Consider the following 23,019-nt stretch of genomic DNA (forward strand, 5'->3'; position numbering starts at 1 on the left):
GCTCTCCAAAAGCAACATTTTGAAAATCATCTTGTGGTATTTTTTTTTTCTCTTCTGTTAATCACAGAATAATATCAGTATGCAGACACAGGAATAATCATCCAAATGACAATGCACAAAGTGCATTAAGAACAAGAACACATAAACACATACATTTCACTCTATGATACTAAAAAGCAGTAGCACTTTCTGGGTTTCTGTCCTTCCTCCGTGGCCAGCACCAGGAACTGCAACCCTCCCCTGGCTCAGGGGGTAATGGGAATGCCACAATCACTTTACAAGACTTTTTGCTTTCATCCTCCAGGTCTATTTTCCAGCCTTTCCTTTCTCTTTTCTGTATTTTTTCTGTTCTCCAGTATGCTTTCTAGTAGTCATTATTTTGGGGGTTCCCTTGCTCTTTTCATGCCCACCTTGCATTTCCTCCATCTTCATTATTTTCCTCCTTGAGAACATCCTGCCTGTCTCACCTTTAACACTCACTTCTGTCTCTACGTTTCCTGCTTCTCTCTGTGTATCCTCCTCACTCACCCGCTTTGTTGCCGACACACGCTTCCATCCAGCGCCCCTCAAACACGGCGGAGGGGCTGCACTGCTCTCTGCTGGCAGATCGCTGCGGTCTCGGCCACGGCAAACAGCACGGAGCCACGCTGGGCAAACCCCACTTTCCCCCTCCAGTGGGGAGAACGACAGCAAGATGCAGAGTGCTCCAGACTGCAGCGTGGAACGGTATATCCACAGCAGTTTTGTGCACTGATTTCCTGTGCGTTAAAACGTGATTTTATACCCAGAAACAAAGGTACTGTATAATGACTTACCTCATTTCTCATATGTAAGAAAAAAAAACAACTTCAGTTCAAAAATTCCTGCAGCTGACACAGTACATTTTGAATTTTTTTTTTATCTATTCCAGGTAATGCCTTCACAAATGGGAGGGTGACAAAGTGTTTGTATTTCGCATCACTACTATCAACTTTTATATCCCCTCTTATAATCTGCTTAAAATCTGCTCTGACCTTTGTCGAATTCTGTCACATGCATCACATATTCACCAACACAGGGATGAGTACCAGAATTGCTTAAGAATAAAGTTTTAAGGTTTTCCTTTTTAAAAGGAAATGCCGTATTAACTGTTACTTCTAACTAACACATAAGTATTGGCACTGCCTGTTTCACTATGGCTTGAACTCCTCATAAACTTTGCAGGCATTTACTTATTGTGGAGGGCTAGGTAAGACTAAATGTAATCATTCTTCAAAACCAGCTACTATTATATCACATTTTTAAATACTCAGGAGCATCAAGAACACATTCTGAATATCTGAAGATGTAGAACTTGTTCCTCTGTGAAATGTCATATTTCTCTGAGTCCGTTTACTAACAGAATGCAAACATTGCGTCACAAAATTAAATTCCCAGATAGACCTGATCAATTATCTCCAGGCAGTTTCACCATTTTAAAATACATGTAAGTGATCTAATACAGTAGCAGGGTACTAAGAACTTTGTTGAAGCCAAACTATATTTTTCTCAGTTGCTCTTGCCAAAGGCAGGCTTCAAAGAAAACAAAGGAAAATCTCAAGTGTGCCAATTTTGCCTTGCCAGAAAAAGAAGAGAGCACCCTGTGATCCAGTGAGAGAGGTGCCTGCTGGACTCCGTCCCTCTCTGTCTGGCAGCTGACTGATCATTCTCTCTCTCCCTGACTCAGTTCCTTGCCTAGGACAGTGATGCTCCCTTGCCCTCTTCTTTTTTAGCCTCTACAGTCAGGGAGGGGGTCAGGATGGGAATGGGAAGACGAATCTCTTAGCCTACAGGTATACACTTCTTAGCCCAAGAAGACATGGTCTCAGCGGATGCCTCAGTGTGTACTACGATACAAAAAAGAAGGGGGGAAACAAGAAGCTGGATGAACCTGTCACTGAGGCTTTCAAAAACAACATCCACCAAACGCATTCTGTCAAGACAGAGACACTGGTCTGGGCTTCTACTCAATCTCAGTGGATTCTGATCAATTGCTGCTTTCTGTACCTCGAAAGCACTCGTGATGCATACTGCTTGTAGGTAAATGCATTTGCACTGACAGATTCTTCCCAAGATAATTTCAGAATTATCCAGTAACAACCATTAGTGTGGCCAGTTTGCTGACTGTTGATCTAATAATCCTATGGCCATTCTATGCCATTTGTTTACTCTCATTAAACTGTAGTAGAAGAATCATTGACATGTAACTGAGAGTTACTGAGGAGTCTACCTTTTGATTGTATCTGAATAATCATTTACTCTATCACCTGGTGTAAAAGGATTCCTCTGGGATAAGATACAAGTTTCTTATTCTTCTCACCTTTACTTTCGAAACTGCCACAGAATATGGAAAAAATTAGCACTGTAGTTATTTTACAAGGTTTCTCCCTTATGTCTCAGTAATTACAATACTCTATTTCTTAAGAGCTATTGGAGCAGGTGTGACAAGTGCCGTACATGAATGTTCCTTCCTTGTTTTGACAGATGCAGAGTGAAAAACTACAGCATAACAGCAATTATCTATTAAATATGTATGTATCACATATTCTTCAGCGTAGTGTGTACCACTTTCTGAGAAGCAATTTCCCTCTGCATACAACATGCACGATTAGCTGATCACAATTCCAGGATGTATGAAACAAGGCATTCTCAGTTTGTTCTCTTTAATTAGCTCTGTAATTGACATGCCACTAATTGAAGTCTACTGAGCATTCAGTTCATGTTTGTGTGTTTCAATATCATCTCTACAGTCAGAGCAGCATGCTGCACAATCCCACACAGAAGTAATTTACACCTTCAAATACTGCAATCTACTACACACAATTTGAGTACAACATGGTTTTGTTCTCACTCTGGCACAAAATAGACAAGTGTAGTGCCAAAGTCTAAATTTCCATGGACAAAATAGTAGCACTCAGAAGGTTAGCATGAAGGCTAAACTTGGAAGCAGAAATTTAATACAGTAGTTGGATAATGTTTCCATAAAATTCTTTATTCAATAGCACTAATGTAGTGTGATTTAAAAGGGCGAGGCTGAAAGGGATGGTAGGTTCTTCTTGATGCAAACTGTTCTCATTAATGCTAACGAAGGTTATGCACCTAGGTTGAGAGAAGAAAATCCAACTCATTTGAAACAATTGCAAGTAATCTTATACTGAAGAATGAAGCACTCCCTCTGAAAATAACACAAGCAAACTTCTCTTCTTTCCTTCAATCACACCATCTCAATTAGTCTAAAACAGATAAAATGTCTAGAATAATGTAATTTCCAAATAGCACTTCAATCAGCTACTCTCACCTGTTCACCTTTCCTCAAATACTTAATCCACTTAAAAAGTCATGTCCTTGACCTGACCAGTCTCCTTGGGAGTTCACATTTGATCCCTTTTTCCATCCTCCAGTATTTCACACCATGAAGCTACTCACCAACCTGTCAAACAGCCACTCTCATTTTCTGTCATTTCATCCAAAGCCATCACATTCATTTTGATTCTGTCTGACCCCACAGAGCCTTAGTATCAGGTCAGGACAGCATAAGGACCAGGGAGTTAATGTGTGCCTGTTATTCACATTAGAGACTTGTCTGTGAGGACAACAGGGAGAGAAAGTAGCAATTTCTATGCTCCTTTCACGTTGCAGCCACCTAATTATCATCACTGTTCAGTTGCTCCTTGCTTAAAAATACAAATAAGGCCATTCTGTGAAGTACAATTCATGTCACCATACTTCTGCTTAGCTTCCCTTCATTGTCCAGCATTCCCTCAGTCCAGTCATGCATTCCTCCAGTTGTTAACCACAAAATAAATACACTCATTTCACTTCTAGTCCCTACAATCTTGGTAGCCGTTCTGATTTAACTTCTCTAGATACATCTTGTGGTTTTACATAGTTATTGTACTAAAAATATGACCACTCTTAGTAAAATGCCTGTGGATTAATCATATCTTCAAGACATCTAGTCTTCTACTTAATCAGAACTTGTGAACTGAATCTCTTTCAAAAACTCTCACTTGCAGGACAGAGATTTGCCAGGACTCCCCTGCTAAGTCTCTCCTATTTTTCCCAATCCCTGATAGTGAGATTTCCTCACTTATATTCTCTCCTTACTCCTAAACTATCTTGGTTTTGTATCTTGTCCTTCATACACTCCCATTTTCAGTTCCCCACTCCACAGTCATGATCTCATCTCTGCAAACATTCAGCAACCCAATTCATTAGCTGCCCACTCTTGTTTTACTCTTGAACTCTTCTAAGACATCTATGTGTGGTCAGTCTATAATTATTTTCCCTAATTACAAGACTTCCATTAACACTGGCATATCAAACACACAACTCCCTGATCTGGACCAGTGACCACGTCAGTGCGCAGTGACACAGAGAATGGTGAGGGATCCAGGCTCCTGGTTTACATCAGAGCAGTACTTGGACGCTTCACCCCCCACGTAGCCAAGCAACCCATTTTACCATCTGTGGCCAAGATGTCTTCTGAACGTCTAACAGATGAACTGATGAATACTTTCTGACTACGTGTGTGTGTGTATATGCATATACACACACACACGCACATATACACACATATATACATACATATTTGTGTTTAGGTAGTGTGTGTGATATTTGTATATATACTATACATACTTACACAAACAAGTATACCCATATATATACACACTCATATACATGTATGTACACACACTTATCTATATAAATGTACATACATACGTATGTATATACAAAGTATTTGAAAGTTTGGATTCACTGAAATGTTCCACTTGAAACATTTTCAATCAGATGAATTCCGGCAAATGCAAGGCAAATGTCTGACAAATCACTGCTTAGAGCTCTACAAGACTTTTCGGCTGGCATGAGCATTTAAATAACAAGAGCATTGTATTGGGTTTGCGTGGCCAGGTTCTGGTAGCGGGGAGGGCTACGGGGGTGGCTTCTGTGAGAAGCTGCTAGAAGCTCCCCCTGTGTCTCATAGAGCCAATGCCAGCCAGCTCCAAGATGGACCCGCTGCTGGCCAAGGCCAAGCCCATCAGCGCCTCTGTGATAACATATTTAAGAAGGAAAAAAAACAGTTAGAGAGAGCTTTTGCAGCCGGAGAGAGGAGTGAGAAGATGTAAGAAACTCTGCAGACACCAAGGTCAGTGCAGAAGGAGGGGGAAGAGGAGCTCCAGGCACCGGAGCAGAGATCCCCCTGCAGCCCGTGGTGAAGACCATGGTGAAGCAGGCTGTCCCCCTGCAGCCCACGGAGGAAGGATGAGGGGGTGTAGAGATTCCACCTGCAGCCCGTGGAGGACCCCACGCCGGAGCAGGTGGAGGCACCTGAAGGAGGCTGTGGCCCGTGGGAAGCCCACGCTGGAGCAAGCTCCTGGCAGGACCTGTGGACCCGCGGAGAGAGGAGCCCACGCCAGGGCAGGTTTGCTGGCAGGACTTGTGATTCCCGTGGGGGACCCACGCTGGAGCAGTTCATGAAGGACTGTAGCCTGTGGGAAGGACTCACGTTGGAGAAGTTCATGAAGGACTGTCTTCCGTGAGAGGGACTCCATGTTGGAGCAGGGGAACAATGAGAAGAGTCCTCCCCCTGAGGATGAAGAAACAACGTGTGATGAACTTCTGTAACCCGTCCCTCTGTGCCACTGAGGGGGGAGGAGGTTGAAGCTGGGAGTGAAGTTGAGCCCAGGAAGATGGGAGGGGTGGGGGGAGGTGTTTTAAGATTTGGTTTTATTTTGGTTTTATTTCTCATTCCTCGACTCTGTTTTACCTAGTAATAAATTAGATGAATTCCCTCTCTAAGTTCGGTCTGTTTCGCTCGTGATGATAATTAGTGAGTGATCTCTCCCTGTCCTTATCTTTAACCATAAGCTTTTCGTTATACTTTTTCTCCCCTGTCTAGTGAATGAGGGGAGTGATAGAGCGGCTCTGGTGGGTACCCGGCCTCCAGCCAGGGTCAACCCACCACAAGCATCAACTTCACTGAGCACTTATGGGGCTTGGGGAGCTTTCATTTTGGCAGAAATTATAAGAATTCAACAATGATGTGAGCTGAAATGATTATATATAAGCCTCAGATGCATCAAACTCCCTAGTCTTCAACCGGATCTATTTTAGTATCAACAAATTTAAGATTATTGTAACTGAATTCCTACAGCCCTCAACTGAAGTTTATTTTACTTGCTATCTTACTTGGCTACATACTTTAGTGGCTGCTCATGAAGATCAGCAAGACAATCTACAGATCACTTTTTAACACCCTAACTATTTATTATCCCGTAAATATGAGCATTTATTTATTTTTCTAAGGGTCTGTGGTGTTGTTTTTTTCTCTCCCTGGATAGCTAAACATAAAATCCAAATTCTCTGTTCTAACCCCCCCATCTGGTCTACAAAATTCAGTTTTTTGCCCTTCTGTTACGCCACGTACCTTTTAAACCTTTCCAGTGAGTTTTTTCCAACACATCTTCCTATATTTAAGTTTCTCATCATAATCTTCAAGACTTCCTTCCCTCTGCCTCATTCATTTCTAGTTCAGCCTTCATATCTGTCAGTTTCATTTTCCATCGGGAGGGACAGTGAACAACCCTGCTTCAGCATTTATGGTATCTCTGACTTTCTTGTATGGTCTGTTTGGTTCTACAAGCCAAGACCTGTTTATACTTTCCTCAAGCCACTTCAGGTTCATGAAACATGATTACAAAGCTAAAGTCTTCCTTACTTTCAGGCCCCATCTGGACAGTCCTTTATTAAGTTTAGAAATGACTTGCTAAATATTTATAGTGTTTACTCTCAGATAAGGGTCTATCAACCAACTGAACCAAAGCAAATAAACAAACACATCTCTCAAAAAAAAAAAAGTCTTGTTTGTTCTGTCTTTACAATTTAGAATCCTGGTACAAGACATTTCATCATTATAAAGAAACACCTGGCACCCCTATAGGTGCTACAGAGACAAAGACTTTTCCCTCCTTTTCTATAATGTATACCAGACAATCAATATTAATGTAAAAATTAGATTCAACCAATAATATGCACTTACAATCTCTTTAAAAATTCATAGGGTAGAAAGATTTCTTTTCTCCAGTCACTTCCCTAAAATTACAGCTTCAAGTAGGTAAAGTAATACAAAACTCAGTATAGGAAATTAGAGATGGGTATTTAGCTTAAAGGCACAAACCTCACTTGGGTACATCAGTAGGGTTCTTATTTCATTATGAACTCTTCACAGAACAGACACTGACCTTCCTGAAGTTCAAAGTTTACTTTGATTGCTTCCTACCATGATGAAAAGTGGAGTTTACCAATACACTGCAACATAGCGATTACCATAATCTGTCTCCCAGCTGAGAAGTAATAATGTGGTTTTCTAGCCTAAAACGAAGCAATCATGCTGAAACAGTTCTTCACAAAAAGTAGAAACAGTAAGTGCAAGAAAGCGCATGTGCAGAAGTACTCACCTCCCATTTTCTCTGTGCTGGCATCAAAATAGTTGCTCAAAACAGCTGTGCTGACAACCATATATTCATTTATAAAAAAACCCAGAACATAAAGAGAGTTTGAACAGTTGCAGCATCCTGCACTGCCTCAGGTCTATGTCGCAGGCCTGACAGAGAAACAATTCCAGAGAACAGGAACATCTTGATGAATTTAACCACGGCACTAACAGGCTTCTATGGAAACCCTGCCTTGTCTCGCTTGGTTGGCAGGATAACAGTTGATTACTCCATTATAACTGAACTAGCACTGAACTGCAAAAGCACTTAAGAGTCCATTTTTAAACTGTGCACTGCGGTTAAAATGTCCACTTTATTATCAAAACTCCTATATATCATGTAACCAAAACATAAAGGTTTAGTATGGGAGGGGGGGTAGAAGGGGAGAGGGAATAAGTCTTCTCATATTTTTAATAAACAAGTACTCACAGAAGCTCAGCACGGACAACTGCAACTATGACAGGTCAATAGTTCACACTCAGAGAACAGGCAGAAAAGCTGGTAAGACAGAAGACCTGCAACAAGAGCTATATGGTAATCTTTCTGGCACATCAGAATCCAGGAAGGTTAATGTTGCTTCAACAGACTAATCCTGGGCCTCAGGCTACACTTACCACTGCCAAGCAAAGTAACAATATTAACAGTATATTCTGTATAGCTGTGTGCAGTGGTGCTGGCCCAATGTACCAGGTGAATTGCTCTTCATTTCAGACAACTGGGGAAAAAAAAGAAGTCTGGAAAACTAACAAGATCTGAACATCTGCACTGGAGCCAGAGTGCTCTCAACTACAGCAAACAAAATGGGATGGATAAAGACAGTTTCTAAGCAGTGATGGAGGGACAGATAAAAAGTCCTCGCAACTAAGTTAAATTAGAAATTTTGAAATTTCATCCGTAGACCTTCAAACACCTACTTACACACACCTATTAAGAGCCTCCTTTTCTATAGCACCCAATTGCCACACGCCAGTTCCCATCATCCAATTACAACCACAGAGCTGGGTCAAAACCCATCACTCTGTGCACTTCACCTCTGTTACATGCTTCTAAGAGATATTGTTCAACTCTCACGTGAAAGATCCAATTAAAAGCTTCAGTCAAAGGGATCTATTGAAAGGCTGCCTGCACAAATGTGCCCTGTGCTGACACCCATCACGTTTTACTGTGATTGTCTGCAGATGGAAATAGTAACAGACTTAAAAAAAAAAAAACAGCAACCCAACAAAAGAACCTCAGCATGGAGTTGTTAAAAAGGGGCTATAAAGAAATTATGTCAATATGCTACTGAATGGAATTTTCAAGACTGTTTATGATTTGCCTTTTACTCACCCCTACGTCTGTTATGATCCAATAAGTTCAAAAGACAGAAAAACTACACTTCATATAAAAGAGATGAGTCCTGGTAGACCTAATCCATAATGTCCATTTTAACTTATAAGAGAAAAACGAGTAAGTTAGTGCTATTAGAGGGCTATGGAAGCCAGGACTGTATAAACACAACACATAATCCTATTACACCTGATGCCTGCTTCAGACAAACAAACTCCATTACAATGCTGGCTTGATATCAAAGACAAACAGCAAACAGCTTCCCACATCCCCAAACATAAAAAATGTCTGAGAGGCAAAACTGCCTTTGTGCTTGCTTTCTGAAAAGCCAAACCTCCTGAATCTATATTTCAATAATCAGTTCTTGCTTTAATGGAATTCTTGGATTCTATTTTTAGCTTGGCAGAATGGAAACAATGCCTAGTTTGGAAGCAAAGGCACAAAAGGCAAGGTTATCTTGGGCACACATCTTTTATAAAGAGTAAGTTCTGCTGTCCATGCCATTAGAACCTTCTTCAAGTCTTCCTACCTACTAGGGTTCCAGCTGAAGGAATCATCGGGCTACACTTTTACAGTAATAGCTTTTATTGGCATAAAAAAAATTGTAATACAAGTTGTACGTAAAACATGGAAAACAAATGGCTGCAAGGGGAGAGGAAAGGACCCAGCTCCTGAGGTTTACTGTAACAGTATGCACTGGTTCCCAAATACAAAACAGAGTGCCCAACAAAATAACTTGGGAAAAATGAATCTGTGCACAAGTAACTGAATTCTGACATATCCTACACAGTGGCTATAGCACTGAATAAATTCCTTGAAATATACAGAATCAAAGTGTTTTTTATCCTTACTAGCTTCATGCAGAAGAACTGGAAAGGCATTACTCTCTCCCATCCAAAAAGATATGCCCTGAGACCACGGGATACCTGATGCTTTGGGACCACATTTCCCTGTCTATAAGGGAAGTGGTGGGGAAGATGAAGGAGCATAGTCTTCCCAAACCAAGGAATAAACAAGCTTAATTTAAAAACAAGGAAGATTTGGAGAGGCAGGGGGAGAAGAAAAAGGGGCAGACTTTGCCAGAAAAGGACATACCAATATTACTGAGCTATAAAAACATAAAAGCTTTAGAAATTAAATGAGACACTTTACAGTAGGTTTTCATTAACAGGGACACCAAACAGAAGTAGCCTACAATGGAATTGTACCAACCATGGAATTACCTTTCATAGTACAGTTCTGTATTCAAACATTCTTGATATTTTCCCTTAAGAGATCATTTCCCAAAAGAAATACCTGTCTGATTTCAATAAAACTCATTTAATTTACAGCTAATGGCTATAAATGAATGTGGTGGGTTGACCCTGGCTGGAGGCCAGGTGCCCACCAGAGCCACTCTATCACTCCTCTCATTCACTAAACAGGGGAGAAAAAGTATAACGAAACGCTTGTAGGTCGAGATAAGGACAGGGAGAGATCACTCACTAATTGTTGTCACGAGCGAAACAGACCGAACTTAGAGAGGGAATTCATCTAATTTATTACTAGGTAAAACAGAGTAGAGGAATGAGAAAATAAAATCAAATCTTAAAACACCTCCCCCCACCCCTCCCATCTTCCCGGGCTCGACTTCACTCCCAGCTTCAACCTTCCCCCCCTCAGTGGCACAGGGGGACGGGGAATGGGGGTTGCGGTCAGTTCATCTCATGGTGTTGCTGCCACTTCTTCATCCTCAGGGGGAGGACTCCTCTCATCGTTCCCCTGCTCCAGCATGGAGTCCCTCTCACGGGGTGCAGACCTTCAGGAGCAAACTGCTCCAGCGCGGGGTCCCCCACGGGGTCACAAGTCCTGCCAGCAAACCTGCCCTGGCGTGGGCTCCCCTCTGCACGGGTCCACTGGTCCGGCCAGGAACTTGCTCCAGCGTGGGCTTCCCACGGGCTGCAGCCTCCTTCAGGTGCCTCCACCTGCTCCAGCGTGGGGTCCTCCATGGGCTGCAGGTGGAATCTCTACACCCCCTCATCCTTCCTCCGTGGGCTGCAGGGGGACAGCCTGCTTCACCATGGCCTTCACCACGGGCTGCAAGGGGATCTCTGCTCCGGCGCCTGGAGCACCTCCTCCCCCTCCATCTTCACCGACCTTGGTGTCTGCAGAGTTTCTTACATCTTCTCACTCCTCTCTCCGGCTGCAAAAGCTCTCTCTAACTGTTTTGTTTTCCTTCTTAAATATGTTATCACAGAGGCGCTGATTGGCTTGGCCTTGGCCAGCGGCAGGCCCGTCTTAGAGCCGCCTGGCATTGGCTCTGTCAGACACAGGGGGAGCTTCTAGCAGCTTCTCACAGAAGCCACCCCTGTAGCCCCCCCGCTACCAAAACCTTGCCACGCAAACCCAACACAATGAAAAAGAGAAAGTGGTTCATATTTTAGATTGTAAAGAGTATATCTAGACTACCACAAATCTCCATGAAGCCATTTTTTCCCAATCTCCTACAAAAGTATTTTTGCTTTCTTTGGCAATCAGACAACCCTTCCTGTTTTTAAGGAGCCAGTTTTAAAATCTACATTTACTAGCTTAGTTAAAATGAGCCAAAAATGTAGCTTAAAACATTACAGTACATACAAGAGATTTACAGCTTTTTGGGAGGGTGAGTGGGATGGGAGTTTCAAGCAGTATAATTTTTACTCTCTAAACACTCTAACATTACAGTGACTTGTGCCAAATAAAAACTTATATACACAAGTTGGACAAGCAGACATCTGTTACCAGCAGATAATCTGATCATATCAGTCTTTGTAAGGAAAGACTGTTAGTTACACAGGCACATCCCCTGCTAATCACATAGCAAAGGACACTAGAACTATTAGTTGGCTGTTTTACAGCCAAACTGGGAGGTAAGGTAAGAAGTAACAGAATAATTGATGTATTGTCAAATGGTCTGAAGAGCTGGAGAATGGGCTGGACAAAGAGATTAAATTCAGCATTTTGAATTTCATCATGGAATGCCACATGCTTATATACGCAAAATCCCAAGCATTTCTCTCATATTGTCTTGGTAAAGTACTGAGCACATTTTATAGCATTAAGGCATTGCAAGAAATCATTATATGCTCAAGAACATGACAGCAGTACAGAATTTACATGCGCATCACTTAACTTACATCTATATGCATCGCAGAGCACGCAAATGGTTATTGTGACTCAGGATGAAACAGCCCATTAATGCTGTATCAAGCAGTTGTCCAGAACCAGCTGCAATACAGTCTGACAATATAAACACAGTGATAATATTAAGTGTGCTCTTTTATATCCAAAAGCTATTCATATAAATAGGCCACACCAAGTTAGGTTTGCCTGATTATAGAGCAGATCATCTACATGGGAAAGGAAAAGCCACCTGTCCCTGAAAAATGTAATAGTGACTTTAGGAATATTATCACTCAGTACAAACTAAGCCAACTAAAAAGAATAGCTTTCTCAAAACAATGGTTCTGTCTGTCATAACTTGCAGGTCAATGTTCTTAAGGAGGAAAAATTAGCAATGCAAACATTCTCTGAGTCTGACTAACAAAGAGGTGTCACAGTAAGAATATTTTCAGAGAACATGACATTTCCTAAGACAAAGACATTAAGTTCTCATCTGTTAGTGATCATGCTGAGAAACTAATGCTAATACCACTACATATTGCTTTGCTATAGATCTTCCAGTATGCCTTTGTACTTTATAAACTTCTGGGTTGGGTTGTATACATAACAGAGATTATATCTGCATTTGGCACAGAGTCCACAGTCAGAACTAAATTCTGTTTAGTCACCTTAATTCCGCTGTACAGAAAGCATACCCTGTCACACAGATGCACTATAGAGATGATCCGTTCCCAAGCTCAACAAAGTCTTTAGTACTTCCAAATGAGGTACACACACATGCAAATCAGACAGGAATAGCTGAGGAACAGCATATACTAGAGTAGTTACAAGAAGATGCATTAAGAATCTTGTTGCATTAGTCTTCTGTTTTGTTCCTGAAGGAGACATTCCAAAATCAGCTCCCCTTAAGATGAGAAGTAAGTACAGATTTGGCAGGTGGAGCAATCTGCACCAATGCCCTCCTACCTAGACACATGCATCTTGCACTGAGAGCCTGCACAAGATAAAGCAGGATTGTGCCTGCTTAGCTGTTGGCCCGAATGAGATGCTGCAGGAAGCAATGCTGGCAACTGTGTAAATATGCCCTTCCCTCTGAGTTGGTAAGAACGACCACATCTGTGGCATTTGCACGCCTGCTTTGAGGATGAAATAGCAACATGGGCTTCTAGAAGCAAGTGGTCATAAAGAAATCCTACCACACTCTATTCTCAAAAAAATAGCTGTACTCTTCCCCTCTGCAAGTCAACCATAGCCTCATCAAGTCTTTCTAAATGTTTTCAACCAAAAGAGCTCTGGCAAGGAAGGTGTATTCAAAGAGCTTCCAGTACAGCTGCACTGTCTTTGCAAAGAAAAATCAGAGATCAAAGGAACCTGGTTCATGCCAGTCCAGGGACTAGATAGTTAAAAACCCCCATATATCAGCATATTTGGGGCCACATTTTAAAAACGTAAGATCTTGGTGCAGAGAATTTCTCAGCAAACCAGAGTTACAGCTAAAAGAACAGAGGTATGAGATCATATCGTCATGGCAAATGAAACAATCACAACTGGTTTTACTTACGTAAATGTAGCTACTTGTGACAACAAATACATTCATCTTAAAACAACACTGAATTAAGGCAATAGAAACTAACAGTAAGCACACAGACATGTGTTAGCATTCACATGCACACATTCTACTAAAAATCAAGTTAATCTAGACTATTTTGATCATGTGCAAGGAGAATATGAAAAGGGAATTAAACATATCCAAATCTTATTGCTTCAGCTTAAACTTCACTGGAATTCTAATGTGAAATATGCCTATCATATCAAGATGCTGCCCTGTGCGATGTTTTCAGAGAACAGCAATTCTACAGGTCCTATAACAGAGTGCTGTCCCTCCTGATAGTACCACAGGGAATGCATCCACATCGCATGGCCACCTGGGAGGTGAACAGCTGTGACACCACATGAATCAGCTATTTCACTACAGTTATGTGACTAAGCACATTAGTGATTCTTGTCCAACTTTGAAGATTCAAGTACACATAAAAAACAACTCCCAAACACGCACATGCACAAAAAAATCCTTTGAAATGCTTGAATTCTTTCCTATCCATGAAGAATATTTGTATTATTTACATGCCAATGCAATATAGACCAAGCTTATAAATGATTATATTTGGAACACATCCCATCAGAGATATTCGCCGTGGTATCTAATCTTCTGGCGCAAACAGGTATATCATCAGTAAGTAGTGACAGGTCATGTTAAAGATTAATACGTTGGTCATAAATATTGGTACCAAGGTGAAGAACTATAAAGGGAAATGTGTTCTTAATATTTAGGTGTAAAAATGTGAATCTGAAAAACACTGAAAGAGTTACACACCCTATAAAGACTACAGAATAAATTATTCAGGTGAAACAAAAGCTGAATTTGAGCATGTATTAATAAACCAAAACACAGCAAAATGTGAACTGAAAAGATAAAAGCATATGCAATGACTATGAATGGTTAAATCTCAAACAGCATTTTTTAAAAAATTGTATCGCTCCTGGGAAGGAATAGGAGTAATGCTTCAGAACAGGTATTATGTTTTCATAAAGCTCTGTAGAGCTGTACATTCACAGGATTTCAAAAATACTTTAAAAAAATCACTTTATAAAAACTAAGCAACTTGCTAGTGGACCGATGTTCATTTAGCTTTTGCAAATGGAAAATATAAATGTTAAGGGCGGCATGGAGACCCTCTGTCCTGACTGAGGAGTATAATCTATGCTGTAGAAGTACATAATCACCACAGGGATGTCTTTAGCCTGACTGCACAATTTAAAATCAAAAGAAGGCTGTCAGAAAGAAAAATAGGAAAATAAATAACAAGAATTGACACTCCAATAGGGAAAAGCACTTCAAAGTGCTCACATGACTTCTAAGCAGAAAGCACCTACCTGATTTATATTCACCCATACAACAGTTACTTTCTTAGAGCTTTGAGTCTAAAGTCTAAACACCTACAAAGAAATGTAAAAAACATTGCTTTCAAGAATGTGTCCATATGGCCTGTGTAGATGCATTTGGGAGAAGCTGCCAGGAACTCTTCACCTGGTAGCAGGACAACACAGAAAGGCCCTGCTCTGCTTTTTTGTAAGTGTTGTGAAGAAGATAAACCTCTCTCGTTAACTTCAGGAGCATTTAGAGTTACAGAGAGAAATGTCCACACAGAGTCTATTTTTAAAGCTTTCTCCCTCTATTACACAGCTTTACAAAAAGAAATACAATCAACTCCCAAAGGGGAGAAATGCAGTTATTAAATTCCATCAGGCTTTTTTTAAGTAATCCTGGTTACAGTACAAAGGAGTCTGCCCAGTTCCTTGTGTACAACTGGAAGAGTTCCCTGAATTAAAACCAGCTGAGATCTGTCATTTCTGAGAATGAATGCAATGGAGCTCAGCTTGTCCTTGTGGCAAGTGCATTTAGGTAAAACAATCTAAGACAGACAGAGAAGGAAGTACCCATATTAAATCACAGCTCTAAGAAGGCTATGTTTATCTCTTTAAAGACTCTAAATTTAGACTGCGGTAAGCATGCCCCTCAGTAAAGGGAATAAATGTAAGTAGTGTAAAACAAAGTAAACCATTCTCTCCATTTTCTCCCATTCCTTTCTCTCTCTCTGTTTTCACAAAGTAAAAGCAAAAATTTGCATATGACCCATGACACCAATGCTCAGGAGTCAAATGGAGATGTTACTATATTCGTGTACATGCTGATTCTAATATGGTTTAAAAGACCATAGAAAGAATATTTAAAAGCAGAAGTATAACAGATGCTTTTTAAAACAAAGATCAGGCATCTTTCATGACAGTAAGTATAGAAGGAATTTAGAGATGGGAATAAAAAGAAAGCCATAATACCTGGGGATCTTTATTTCTTAGGAGCCTTCAGCAATTTTATTTTTAAGATATCTACATGTCATAGCAATGCAGTAGCCTTCACATTGTGCATTCTTGAATAGCACTGCACACCTGTGTTTTCGTATTTGCAGATGTGCAACAGGTTTGCCAAAGCCTATCATTTCTGAACCATCATCAGCCAGAAGCATAGACAGAGGACGTATTAACACATACCCACCTTGAAACCTGAATGAACTCCAGATCCAAAAAGGACACAGCAACTCATAGTTGCTAATCCAGAAATAAAAGCACGTAAGCCACTCTTTTTGCACAGCTATATTGGTCTTAAGCAGCTCTACTTAAACTTCTGTTAAAGTGCATTCTACATCCTTTGAAATAATCAAATGTGCGAAACGGCTTATGTCTTTCCAAAATGGTAATTTTTAAGCAAGTCAGTCAAGGCTATGCAACATGTGTAACTTAACAGGAAGTTGTATGTTGATTCACTCACCATCTTCCTTAGACCTAGACTTGCACTTTTTCAATGGATTACTGTTAGAGCAGTTTTCAGCGTGGGGAAGTATTTGTTTTCCCAGTATGGTTTGATTTGCATTTGGCAGAGTTTTCATACAAGTCAGAGAACACAGGACAGAATGGAGCTCAGGAAATATTCAAAAAACCAGTGCCTCATGATATTCAAACCAGTTCAATATCCACCTCTTTCTAGTAACATTTAGATGATGTTTCTTGCCTTGATGATGACAACATTACTCTAGGAAGGGTCAGGTGTCTTACTGAAAAAACACATCTATAGTTTCTCTTCTATCTCCAAAGTCTACTATTCTGTTAAAGGAGACATGAGATTGGATGGATATGATTGTTCTTTCACAAATCTACATGTTCTCTCTTACTCACTTAAAACCACTCACATTTCCAGAAAACTACTGGAACATATAAATAAAGCTGCTAACTGGCCTATAATTCCCCAGGTCCTCCATCTTACCCTCTTTATAATACATGTGCCTGCTCGTTTTCCACTCTTTCCAGTGTGCATGTGCTTCTGTCTATAGAAGATCGAAGAGTTTATGATTTATTGCAGTTGATCCCCTACTATCGTTCCTATGGAAAATGAGGACACAATTTCTTTAAGGAACTGTCAACTTCCTTGAACTCTTTCCTCCTTAGATAGGTTTTAATACCTACATATATTTACTCTGCATATGGAAATGTTAGGTCCTGTATCAGATCATGTTCAGGAACTTAAATAAAACTTAGAAGGCTTTTGAAAACACTTTCAGAGTATTTTTTATGAGTTTCTTTTCAAATAATGAAGCCAGCAATCACTTTCATTAGACAGTGAGTCTTGAGCAGAATGTTGGACTAGATCATCTCCTGAGGTTCTCTTACAGCTTGAATTATCCTATGATACTATGAACTAGGAGTCTATTTCATCAAAGTCAAGCATGCCAATAAACAGTTATTTTAAAAGTGAGAAACTCTTCACTTTCATTTTAGCATCTTTTACTTTTCCACTTAAACTCCTGTGCAACATAAATCAGAAACACGCTACAAAATGGGTGGTCTTTTATAACCTGCCTGGCTTAAAATTAAAACACAAACTTGATCCCAATACACTGATGGGAAAGCAAAAAAATAACACCCTATTCCTTCAAGAGTTACATGTTTTTTACAACAGAGAATAGTTCTTGCCTGTAGAAATAAAGAAAGCACAGTGCTAGCACACCAAGGGTTTAAAACAATTATCAATTTAGTGGGCAGTAATGAAATAACATGGGAAGAACTTCTCTGCACAACACTTCTGAACAATCTGACACCATACTTAAAAAAATTAATTGGTAGGAAGTTTTCAGATGCAACTCTTCTTCTGTTAAATTGTATACATTAAGAACTTCAGTTTGGCTCCTCACAGACTCCTATCCTTTTTCATGAAACTCAGTTATACAAGCTTTGGAAACACTATACACCTAGCAACTGCTAAAATCACATTGGTTTTCTGGTAAATGAAAGGCAACAGCAGCATTGTTTCCATGAAGGCTCAAAGGCTCTAAGACCGGAATTAATGCGCTGATTTGGAGAAAAACAAGAAAAAAATTATACAAAACTTAAAAGCAGAGGCAAAATGCACTTACAGTGTTGGCAAGTTCTAAGTAGCTTCCTCCAACAGAGTTGCTAAAATTTGAGGCCTGAGCTAGAAGCCTTTGCAGAGCAGCCTGTTGGGTCATATTGCTTCCACCATACTCCAACACCTTTTGCAGTGTAAAATGACTCTGGAGGTCTGGACTCTGAAGGTCTCTTGCTCCTGAATCATATTCCCAGCTTTCTCTGGCTCCTGACAAGGCACCTGAAATGCAGCAATGGAAAAACATTCTAGTATGGACTGTGTATAAATAACACACAGAATCACAGAGTATCTCAAGCGGGAAGGGACCCATAAGGATCATTGAGTCCAACTCCCTGCACCTCACAGGGAGTTACCTAAAACTAAAACATAGAACTAAGAGTGTCATCCAGACACTCCTTGAACTCTGACAGGCTTGGTGCTGTGACCATTTCCCTAGGGAGCCTGCTCCAGTGACTGACCACTCTCCCAGTGAAGAGCCTTGTCCTAATGTCTAATCTGAACTTCCCCTAATGCAACTTCATTCCATTTCCTGGTGTCCTATCGCTGGTCACGAGAGAGAGGATATCAGCACCTCCCCCTCTGCTGCCCTCCTTAAGGGAGGAAGGTGTAGACTTTAAAGGGGTCACCCCTCAGCCTTTTGTTCTCCAAGCTGAACAAACCAAGTGACCTCAGCCTCTCCTCCTAAGTCTTGTCCTCAAGACCTTTCACAATCTTGGTCACCCTCCTCTGGACACAGTCCGTAGGCTGATGTCCTTCTTACACTGAGGTGCGCAAAACTGCACATGGTACTCGAGGTGGGCCCGCATCAGTGCAGTGTAGAGTGGGACAATCACCTCCCTCAACTGTCTGGCTATGCTGTGCTTGACGCATCCCAGGACACTGTTGGCCCTTTTGGCTGCCAGGGCACACTGCAGACATGTGAACAAGCCTGCTGGTCTTCCCAGAAATTAAAAAACCAAACAGCTCCACCACCATTACTCTTCATCTTGCACATGCTGACAATGTCAGAAAGAAAAAAAAAGTAATAAAATTTTCAATGCGCAGATCATTTACGAAATTACAAGGTTCACAAGGAAAAAAAAATTTGCATACATTATTTAGTATAGACTAAAACCAGTATAATTTACAATAGCTTAAGGACCCCTGAAAGAAAATGTCAGTTACTATGTCAGATTGAAAAGCAGCACTGATGAAAAAACAAAAGAGGAATACCATATTTCACCTCTTTTTGTCTACAGAATGCCAACGGAATGTATGAATCTTTTAGCTGTACGGTTCATCACTTTTTATGTCACCACTGCCTTTCTTATCATCTCAGGATTGCTTGTTTCATTTTAAGTTTCAGAGACACATCAACCACAAGGTGTTTCATTACAAGTCAATGAAAGAATATGATCATGTAGCTAGTGACAAACAATGAATGCTTCAGAGAAAGTTTCTGTATCATGAAGCAGTAGGGTTGCTGTTTCTCCATGTACAATTCTTCCAATTCCCTACAGCCAGAGACAGGCTTAAATCCTACAACAAATTTAACAAAATTTTCTTACCAGTAACTACTTCATCCTTGGGTGCTTTTGCTTCCCATACAACTGTCTCACTTCTTTTAAAATCTTGTTATGTTTTAGGCTCAACAACTTCCTATGGCAAAACATTCCATGGTAGACACCAGATTATTTAATAACTGTGAGGAGCACTGTAAAATTTCATATGTAGCACAATGAAGATTAAAAACAATTAGGTGACTTGTCCAAGCCCACATTTGAAGTTAACAGAAAAGTCAGAACAGAATCTGGACCTACAGACTAGAGCAAAACTCTTAAATCCACCATGCAATCATCAAACCATAAGTAATTGTCTGTAATGCCATTCTATTAGCTTGAAAGCTTTTCCTTTTTATGAGCTAGCGCTCTCTCAAATATTCATTAGCATTCTGAGCATTTACTAATCAGTGGTTATTACTTATTCAGTACAATGCCAGGGAGAAACAATAAGCTGCATAATGAACTATTAGGAGAATGCCTCCCTCTTGCCAAGAAAGTTGAAGCTGCAGAAGTGCAAACAGAAAACCAGCCAGAAGGGAACAAAGACAGGAAGCAAGACCTAATCTGAAGCTTTAAGTCAATGCTCTAACACTGTGTAAAGCAGTTATGCATGACAAAGCAACTTAGGAAACCCATAGGTAGTTTCTCTGCCTTACTGTAATGACAATATGCTAGTCTTTAAATACGTAAGTAGAAAATAACACAAAACAAAAAAGAATTACATTTTATACTAATATAATTACCATGACTCATTACCACAGGTACAGGTAACAAAGATTAATTCAATTACTTTTACACCAAGAGCATGCACCACTGTACTTAATCTAGCTACATGCTGCAAGCTCTCCAACAGAGCTGAACTAAGATACTGCTACCAGCAATAATTTACACTGTGTGTAGTGTGCTACGAGTAGTGATGCACAGCGTTAGGTATATCTGCCCTCTTGTGGCTACAGCATACCGTACAGCAAAAACAACAGCAGCCCAGAAACATCTCAGGTGCCTGAGGGAGACGGGATCAGTTCGGCCATCTCCCAGGCCTGACAAGTACACGGGAAACAACTCTATCTGCACAAGCACGGCCCCAGAATTAAGAGAGCTGGTTGCATCATACAGATACTCCTGGCACATATTTCAGCAGAGCGTGTGCACTCAATTTCTATTATTCAAACAACATTGTTCTGCAAAAGAGCTTTCACATTCATTCAATTAACAACAGTAGCTTTGTTGAGGACTCAAGTGGCTTCAATAGACTGCACCATCTGCTGTCAGACTGGAAGCACTTAAAACACTCAGCTGGCTCAGAACTCACCTGTCAGTCACAGATGGGTCCAGGAAAGAATGTTTTTTTACTACTGTATTGTGATTATTTTTAACCCAAGTTTTCTTAAAAGTTCAACTCTGTACTCCTGATTTAAAACATACATACTAAAACGTATGCATGAAGGCATTTCCAGTATTTTATTTTGTGATTAATCTGTAAATTTGCCCGCTATTTTCCCAACAGATTCTAAAACTCTGGCTGTTAAGATGCTGTCCTCCTGGGTTGTGCACCTTTCAAGTCTCAGCTCTGCAGCAAAATCCTGGAGTTTTCAAAACTGAGATTTCAGTTGTAACTGAAAATTCAGTCAGGAATTAACATACAGCTCTTGCTCTTAAAGTAGTAACCAGAAAGAAGGAATCATTAGGTATGACAGCACACCAAAAGCTGATAGCCAACCTGATAACTAGGAATCTATAGTTATATCTGTGTTTAAGAATTAGCCTTTACAGAACTACACACATCCCACAGTAGTTTTCCCCTTGTTGCTCTACACTTACCATTATTTGAAACACGAAATTTATGTATTAAATGAAACAAAATTATAATGAAAATTCCCAGGAAAAAGGAAAAAAATAGTTGCACAATATTTGTATCAGCCAAGTAATATAAAAGCATATGATTGCTTTCAAATCATATAAGTAACATTTTAATTCCAGAGTAAAACAGTTAAATCAATCCTTTTTGGACTGAATGAATACATCAGACTTCTCTAAAAGTGTAGTGTAACAGCTTCTGATTCTACATAAGCTTGTACACAAGTATTCTTTTAATTGCCTTCCTAGTACTACTAGCACTTGCCTGTCTTGACCTGTAATTAATTCTGGGTGAAATTCACATTATAGCAAACATTCAGTACCAAACAAGAAATTTTTGTTTCTAGCCTTTTGTAGAGTAGATGAGTAGAGCATCTGAGTATATGTGGATACATTAGCAGCAGTCAGGTCAACCACAGCAGGGCAACCTAAATCTTGCCTGAAACCTTTATTTAAAGCTTTTGTCTTTTGCAGGTATTCCTGTTCATTTAGTCAGCCCCAGCTTTTACTTATTTCCTTAAAATTTACAATTACTTAAACTCTGACATATGATATCACATTTAAGAAAAACAAAGGACAGTTTACTTTGATGACACATGCAAGATTCCAAAATCACAGATAAAATTTCAGTTGGTGAATTTTACTAAAGCTGTTTAAAGTAACTTTAATCAATTCCCTTGTAAGATGCTATGAGCAGAACCAGCCTCTAGGTCACATACTAACACCTCACTCTCTGAGGAGAGTCTTAACAGCAGAGATCCAAAGTCTAATGACTGTTTTCCATGAGGTATCAGTGACATTTAGTTACTTAAACTTATTTGAGGAGCTTTGACATTTAACACAGAATATAACTTATATGCATACTGGGCACAGTGCACTTCTCAGAAAAATGCATCTGTCACCTTTGATAATTTTTGTTTAGACTTAGTGTTTTCTAAAACCCTCAAAGAACAAAAATTTCATTCTAGAATATGATGATTTTACTGCTGACTGGGCAGAGAGTTAAGTCCTCTCAGTTCAGTGTCAGTCTCTGGTCTCAAAACCTATTTCAATCAGCCATGATTTTGTAATCAGAAGTTGCATAATTATTTTAAAATATTTTCTTCATGCCTTACTACATACAACAGTTCCTGGAGACATGGTCCATCTGATTCTACCATCTCATTTTACACACTGGATCACTCAATAGGCATAAACAGGTTATAGATTTAGGCAATCAGTGACTCTGCATTTTTTTTAAGGCGAGCCAGACAGTTCCTCTCTTTTCTGCTTACATTTTGTTTAATATTCAAAATTCAGATTATGACTGACCACAGACAGAATCCTTCTGTATTCCAAAAGCATTATCTTATCAGAAGAATGGCTATTTTTCAGCTTTTTTTTTTTTCTTTCTAATCTTTCATTCAACAGTTAAAATGTGAAAACCTATGAAGAAGAATGGGAATTTTGAGCACTTATTCTATTATTCAATAAAGGCAACAGGGAGATTTGCTAAAAGCACTAGTCATTTCAAAGCTCTCCACTGACTTCAGTAATAATGTTTTTTGGAGGTAAGAGCACCACTAAATGAAGGGGAAAACATACAACATGAACAAAGAATGGTCATTTTGCACTCGGCAGT

The 23,019-nt window shown here is 40.0% G+C and overlaps 1 protein-coding gene across 3 annotated transcripts in view; it reads right to left on the bottom strand.

Moving 5' to 3' along the window:
* The window catches only part of MCC (MCC regulator of WNT signaling pathway), a 224,358-nt gene that overhangs the window by 166,934 nt on the left and 34,405 nt on the right, over positions 1-23,019 (bottom strand). For all 3 annotated transcript variants that reach the window (XM_054809546.1, XM_054809545.1, XM_054809547.1), the window contains exon 3: positions 18,008-18,219. In XM_054809546.1, coding sequence (XP_054665521.1) covers positions 18,008-18,219 — 212 coding nt within the window. The remainder of the gene's footprint in view (positions 1-18,007; positions 18,220-23,019) is intronic.

Source organism: Grus americana, chromosome Z, assembly GCF_028858705.1.
Source record: "Grus americana isolate bGruAme1 chromosome Z, bGruAme1.mat, whole genome shotgun sequence".
Taxonomy (NCBI): Eukaryota; Metazoa; Chordata; class Aves; order Gruiformes; family Gruidae; genus Grus; species Grus americana.